This window comes from Scardinius erythrophthalmus, assembly GCF_964197995.2.
Source record: "Scardinius erythrophthalmus genome assembly, chromosome: 12".
NCBI classification, from domain to species: Eukaryota; Metazoa; Chordata; class Actinopteri; order Cypriniformes; family Leuciscidae; genus Scardinius; species Scardinius erythrophthalmus.
Genome location: NC_138232.1, coordinates 19,115,157 through 19,123,016, shown reverse-complemented (window position 1 = coordinate 19,123,016; position 7,860 = coordinate 19,115,157). Strand labels below are relative to the sequence as shown.

General features: G+C 38.3%; 1 protein-coding gene across 1 annotated transcript; it reads left to right on the top strand.

Annotated features, from left to right (window-relative positions):
- Positions 1-742: 742 nt before the first annotated feature.
- gpr17 (G protein-coupled receptor 17) lies at positions 743-6,981 on the top strand. The gene is made up of 2 exons (XM_081380235.1): positions 743-834; positions 5,107-6,981. The coding sequence occupies exon 2, from the start codon at positions 5,115-5,117 to the stop codon at positions 6,132-6,134; it is 1,020 nt and encodes a 339-aa protein (XP_081236361.1). The 5' UTR covers positions 743-834; positions 5,107-5,114; the 3' UTR covers positions 6,135-6,981.
- Positions 6,982-7,860: the final 879 nt, after the last annotated feature.

Here is a 7,860-nt window from a genome sequence, read left to right as displayed (position 1 = left end):
ACAGAAGAAAAAGAGATGATGTGTGTCCTACACAGCTGTGATCTCCCAGAATGAAAGACAGATTATTGCTCTTGCTGTCCGCTCTGGGCTGCACATCTGTCTGAGGATCACATGGTCTTATTTCTGGCCTCTGCTGCTCCAGTGTATGATGCCCCAATAGTCCACAGCAGGGACCCGAGAAACAAGGAGCCCAGTCTGTTATTCTCTGTCCCACTCGCCCTTGTGTTTTCTGCTCGGATTTCTTCTCTCTCATTCTCCGAGTTCCAAGGGGCCTCGCCTGTCTGGCTTTCCACAGTCTGCAATGGATGATCTCTAGTCTTTATTCATAAACTATCCTGTTAAACGCTCAGTTCATCTTCTGTTTATTGATATGGTTGAAGGAGGGGGGTTTCTAACCTAAAGGCATGCTAGTCCCCGTTACCATGGTACCCCAACGGCTCCACATTGCGACCAAGGCATGCCATTATTCTCCCCCTGTCGAAATGTGCCGCTTTTTCTGACTCGGGTTATTGTGGAGCGCACAAGTGGCCCTCAGAAGAAAATACCATTGCAAAGAAAGGCTGAGGTCAAGGGTCACATTAGAGCCTTCCCATCGCGAACTGCGTTTTTGTGATCAAATTTGTTGGCTACACAAAAAGATCCACAGTATTGTATCTCAAATACAGCTCAGCCTAGGAGAGCAGAGCCTCAACTCCACTGAACTCCACTGCCTCTGAACAGAAGCTGCTGATTTGCTTTTGCTTTTCAGGCAGCTGTAAGAGAGTCCAGGCTGTAGAACTCCCTCTCCTCAACTCCTTCACTACTGCACGGGCTGTTGAGGGATCAACATCTCTGGTGAGTCTCTCATACATTTCATACTTTCACTCAGTGACTGCAAGACTTTTCCTAGTTGAAGTGCAAGCCATTTAAACGTTATATTATTTTGTACTTTTATTTTTGATTGAATTTTTACATAGAATAGCTATTGTAAATCAAGGCTGTATTGTTTTCTACACTGTAAAAAATCTCCTTTGTTGCATTAACTCAAATTCTTTGTTTCAATGAACTCAAAATTTTAAGGCAACCAGGTTACCTTAGTTAACTTAAGTTAAACCAACAATAGTTAATTTCAGTGTAGCTTATGCATGCCATTTAAACTATTTATTTTATGTACTGTGAATGTTTTTTATTACTATTTTTATATAATTACTATATTGTGTTTTCCCAGTTTAAGTGCATGCCATTTAAACTATTTATTTTTAATGTTTTTTTTTTAATATCATTTTAATTTATAGAATTACTACATTGCATTTTCCTTGTTTAAATGTATGCCAGGATCTAAATGTGCATGTTAATAGTAGACTTAATCAAGGCAATTTTATGAGTTTATTGGTTTCTGGAAGGTCATTTTAGCACTGCATGATAAAATAAAAACTACTTGGCCAAGGTTAATCAATCAAAATCACTTCAGGGGATCAGATATAAAAAATGTAATTGGACATGTACCGCATTTGCTTTCACGTGGTCACTGGTCATATTTCATGTATTTGTGTATTATTGTAAAAAAAGAGAAGGGTTTCATACAGCGGAGTTTCACCTTGAGTTTCTGTAAGCATGTTGGTCCCCACACTGAGCTGCAGTTTAGCTTTAGTTAATCTGCAGTGCGCCTCACGCCTGTTATTACTTCTGCTTCTTTTGTGAATATGGTATAGGAGCATTAGTGTCACATTGCAAACCCAGCTTGACCCCTACTTATTTCTTTAACACAAAAGTGATTTTGTATTGTTGGCAGCCTGCAGAGAGCCTTGTTCTGCAAAGCTTTTGGTTTTGCAGCATGTTTTCCAAGACAACCACAAAGCACTTGGACATGCACTTGGAGTTTTTCATCAGAAATTCTCATATTTTATTCTGAGGAAATGTGTTTTTCCTGGACCACACTGTATAGTTTCATACCACACACCAGAAAACATCCAGAGCCATCTATTAACATCTGGATTTCTCTATCGCAATCACACCTTTATGACTCCAGCTGCAGTTCAGGACAGCTTTTTGTTTTTTGGTTCTCTACTTTTATCTGTTTAAATTATCGGAGGGTTTGGCATGTTCTGGGACTTGAGAATTTCCTCCCCCTCAATTACAAATCCTGCAGCATTTTCCTTTAGCAGGATCTTGAGACAATCCTTTGTACACACCCACTTTGTGTTTGTCTGTACTGTTCTGAAAATATTGATAAAGAGTCTCCCTATTATTACAGCTCCAGTGAGAAGTTATTGTAAAATGTTTTGGCAGCAGATACAGGCTGTTTGCTCTTAATACAACTGGAAAAAGCCACATTTTAATATCTTACAGAGATGTACTCCAAAGGGTGTGGAACTACAATATGTGTGGAAGTACATCATGATTTTTCTTTTAATTTCAGTAATCATTAATTTCCTAATGTCTTCCATATGTCCACTCTGTATTTTATGTATTATCTTTAAATTCAAACCACTGACCTTGATTAGGGGAAGTCGTGGCCTAATGGTTAGAGAGTCAGACTGGTAATCCGAAGGTTGCGTGTTTCATTCTAAATACCAGCAGGAAATGTCTGAGGTGCCCGAACCCCCAATCGCTCCCCGGGCGCCGCAGCAAAAATGGCTGCCCACTGCTCCGGGTGTGTGTCCACGGTTTGTTTGTGTGTGTGTGTGTGTGTGTGTGTGTGTGTGTGTGTACACTACTCACTACTCACTACTCCTAATGTATGTGCACTAAAACCGGGGACACACTTAATGACTGTAAGGCCGATTATGAATGTAATTTGATATACGACTGATCATGCCCAAACGTGCCGAGTCAGAGACAGTTGCATTCATTCAGTTTAAAATCTGCTCCAGTCATTGGAAACAGTCTGTAAGTGTGTTCAGTCAGTCTTAGAATGTTTCAGCTAGTCGTTAAGTGTGTCCCCAGCATAACTTGGATGAGTTAAAGGCAGAGGACAAAATCTGAGTATGGGTTACCACATGGCCTTAACATGTCACTTTCACTTTTTTTTGCATTTGGCCTGAGTCGAAGAAAAAAATGATCGTTATTATCATTTCCTCTTTTTGTTTTTTCTGTTTTTTTTGTTTTTTTTTTGGAAGACAATGTTTTTTCTGATTTTACTTAGTAGTAAAGCAGATTTGTTTAACATTGTGATATAATGTGATACATTGTGATATCATCATTCCATGTAATATAATTGTGAGGTAACACTTTATTTTACAGTGTTACATTATGTTACATGTACTTGCCATAGTAATAACAGTAAATTATGCGTAATTACATGCAACTATCCCTCAACTAAATCCTAATCCTACCCTAACCCTATAGTAAGTATATGTAGTTAATTAATATTACTCAGTACTTAAATATATAATTACACTGTAACAGTGACACCTTAAAATAAAGTGTAACCAATTGTGACCTTGCACACCCCAATGAATTTTAATTCAGAAATGAAAAACATCATTGAAGATGTGTATTAAGCCATTGTAAGTCATTGTATGCATGAAATACAGTAGTTCCTGTCAAAAAACGTCCTTCATCCTTCAATTAATGTATTGAAACATCAACCTTATATTATGCAATATTCATACTCGCTAAGAGTTTTTTTTATCCGTATTGTCAGCTATAGCTCAAGTAGTAACCTATACTTTGAACCTTTCTTAAAAAGGTCTTCATCTCATCCCTGCAGATGCTTCATTTGGCCTGATTATTAATAGAGCAACTGTTTGAGTTTGCTCAGTGAATGTGAGGCAGGCTGTCCTGGGCACCCGCCAATGATTTGACAAACAAGAATGCCATGAGGACAGCTGGGTCAGGCTGTAAGCAGATAGCTGGGAGTGACTCTGGGGTGTCGTGACAAAGGTGTGGCCACCGGATGCACTACAACGCCTTCATGCAGCGTGTGTGTGGAGGTGCAGAGAGCAGTTCTGCCTCTTCTGAGACACGACACATATATCTATAGCTGAGGTGCTGCCAAACTGCCAGACAGCTGTAACACTCCCTCACTCACTACACGAATTAGTGGTGGATAAATATTTACTGCGGCTGGAATAAAGAGTGTTACTTGGTGCATCACTGCTGTGTCCTTTGCTCCATTTTTGTAAACATGTTTTGACAACAGGGGAGTTTGGAAACATATTCCCAAAGGCAGATGTAAACTTGCTCTTTTCTTTTCTCAGATTTTAATACATAATCATTTCTTATAGCAAAAATGAAATGCTTAAAGCCATAGGTTTATTTAGATGAGTGATGGAAGTGTTTGCCAAACATGTATATTTTTGTTGATCTCTCAGTTTTTGATGATTTTTGTCGAAATCTTAGCATGGCTTCTGCTCCCTACATGGAGATTAGGCAGTTAGTCAGGATTCTTTCCAGGATTCTTTGATGTATAGAAAGTTTAAAAGAACATAATTTATTTGGAAACAAAATGGTTTGTAACAGTGTAGAAGTCTTTACTGTCACAATTAAATGCATCTTGGCTGAACATTTTTTTTAGTTATTTCTCATATAAATTCGTAGTGGCCACAAACTTTGGACCACTAGTGTATATACTCAGCAAAAAAGTCCCTTTTTCTGAATACTGTATACTTTAAAGATAATTGAATAGAAATACAAATTATCTTTACAGATTTTTATTGGGAAGTGTTTAAACAATGTTTTTTTAATACTTGTTCAGTGAGCTGTGAACAGTTATTGTACATGCACCTGTGGAGAAGTCCTTGACACTAACAGTTTACAGCAGTTGAAAGTGGGATGACGTTTCTTTTTTTTTTTTTTTTTTTTTTTGCAGAGTATCATTTAATATAATACATTTTAAATTATTATATTTACTTATTCAGTTTATATATATACATATATATATATATATATATATATATATATATATATATATATATATACTTTATTTTAAAGATTTTTCAAGTTAAAACAGAACAAACAACACTGGCTCGTATTACACACGAAAAAAAATATATAATTCAGTTTAATATTTATCTAAATTCATTCATTTAAATATAAACCATATATGATTATTTTATACATGTGAATTCAAACTAAAGTTAATTTATAATTTTTTAAAAAAATCTTTTTTTCCTGTTTTTGCAGTTACAAAGATGGAGTTCCCCCTTACAGAAGCTCCCACCTTGCTGCCCAATCGATCCATGGAGAGCTGTTCACCTGTGGATAATACAGTGGAGAACATGATCTTTGGATTCTACTACATCATAGTTTTCCTTCTTGCGCTGAACGGCAATAGCCTTGCCCTGTGGATCTTCGCCCGCCAGAGAGCCAACTCTTCTCCAGCCAATGTCTTCCTGCTCCATCTCGCTGTGGCTGACCTCTTTTACATCTTCGTTTTACCTCTCAGGGCCACTTATCATTTAACGGGGGGACATTGGCCGTTTGGTGAAATCCCCTGCCGTCTCGCAGGCTTCTTCTTTTATGTCAACATGTATGCCAGTTTGTACTTCCTGGCCTGTGTTGCAGGCGATAGATACCTTGCTGTGGTGCACGCCGTACGCTCCCTCAAGGTCAGGCGCCCTCGCTACGCTCACATTGCCAGTTTTGTGCTTTGGGCTTTGGTGATAGTGTCAATGGCGCCCCTACTGGTCACCAAGCAGACCGCTGAAGTCAATGGCTCCACCGTATGCTTGCAGCTGTACAGAGAAAAGGCCTCACACCGTGCTCTCGTCTCCCTCGCCGTAGCCTTCATGCCGCCTTTCATTGCCACCCTTTCTTGCTACCTGCTCATAGTGCACAGTCTGCGAAAAGGTTCGAGGCTGGAGCCGGTGTTGAAACTCCGAGCTCTACGCACCATCGGTCTGGTCATGCTCATCTACATAGTGTGCTTTTTGCCCTATCACTTAAGCCGTGCAACCTTTATCTTGGGTCACGGACACCCAGACCTATCCTGCCAAATTAAAAGAGGGCTAGCCCTGGCTAACCGTCTCACTTCCTCTCTAACCTGCCTGAACGGGGCTTTGGATCCACTGGTGTACCTGTTTGCGGCTGAGAAGTTCAGGGGAAGCGTTCGCAGGCTTTTCTGCAGAGACAAATCAGGGGGGTCCGGCGCTACAAGTGGGGACCTGAAGGGGACACATGAGAGCTCTATGAGCGCAAAGTCTGAGGTCTGAGCGAGCCATTGAAATGAATATTTTTCATCAGTTTAAGTGATTCGGCCCACACTTCCTGATTGTGTATGCTCAATTAAATATCAGGAACTACAAACAGCCTTATGCATCACCAAGCATGTGATTTGGACATGTTAAAGTGAAAGTTATTCGGGATGGCACTAGTGACTGTTATGTTTAAGTCAGTTGTCAGATCACTGTTGACAGAAGATTCCATCAAGGCTCAAGAAGACATATGTATAAGACTGTGTACTGACTTTTAAAATGTTGTCTTTATTAGCATATTACCTGTTTGCTAATGACATGCTTTGACTTGTTCTTTGTAAACTGTAAGCACTTCCTTAGTGCACATTCTTAATGAAATCAGTGTGAAGCTAATTCATTTCATATTTGGTACCAAACAATACTTATAATAATTTTTTTAACAGTCCTCAGGGAGGTTTTCTGGTTATAACACTCTCAAGCTGTGGTAAGAATGTGTGAAGGGTAATAAACCAGTGAGGAGTCGAAATGAATACTATTACATTCCTTGACGGCTATTTGTTCTTTAGACTATTTAGATGAATGTGCACTTCACACTAGTCAATTCATATCTTAATGTACCTTTTAATGTTTAAGGTATATAATTACAGATGGTTTTGTTTTCACATGTTCAAAAGAAGTTGTTATATGCATCCTTATTTATATGATTTTAATTACTGTAACCAATTGGTATATATATATATTTTGTATTTTTGTGGTTATTATACTTATATCATTAATTTTTCTGTATTCCTCAAGTAAGATCTATCCATGAATCAATTTGTAAACGATTTAAGTCAACTTAATAAATATAAATAAATGTAACCTCAAATGGTTATTGATTCTTCTTTTTATAGGCATCAGATGCATTCTGGTGATTACAATTACAATTCCCCTCCCCCCACTATCACCAAAGAGACAAAGAACTTTATTAGTCTTTATAACACTTGACTTGTGAGTATCATCTCATGTGACAGCTGCTAATGACAATAATCAGAATCTTGTGAAACCGTCCTTTATCTACAGTATATGCATCGCACATGCTCTGTCCCACCACACTGTGGCCGTCACTGCTGAGCTCTTATTGACAGTAGAACATAACCGCATTCTTTATAGCTGTGTGCATGTCAGAAAGACGCAAGATGGAAACCACCAGGCTGAAGTGACTGTGGCACTATTCAGGTTCTCTTTTCACATCATGTGACTCAAACTGTGAGCAGTCAGCAGATTATTTTCTCTCTGTGTGTCTGACTCGCTTTCTGTCTCTCTTGCTTCTCTTTCCTCATATTTGTGCAAGGTTTCCTGTCCATTAACGTAACAAGGCAGCTTCACTGAGTGAGAGAGAAAGTGAGTTAGAGGACAGTAATGTGTGTGCAGTGTATATTACTCAGGATTACTCAAGAGAACCTGGCAGTACGATCCTCAAAAACAAAACAAAAACAAAAAGAAACAAAAACGGTAAACATTTAATTTAAACCCTTTCTTTCAAAAGAAGTAGAAGGTTTGATACCTGCCAGTATGATCACAAAACAAAGCAAAAAAACAAAACAAAAAAGCAAAACAAAAACAAAAAGAAACAAAAACAAAAACAGTAAACATTTAATTTGAAAACTTTCTTTCAAAAGAAGTAGAAAGTTTGATACCTGGCAGTATGATAACAAAACAAAACAAAACAAAACAAAACAAAACAAAAACAGTAATCATTTCA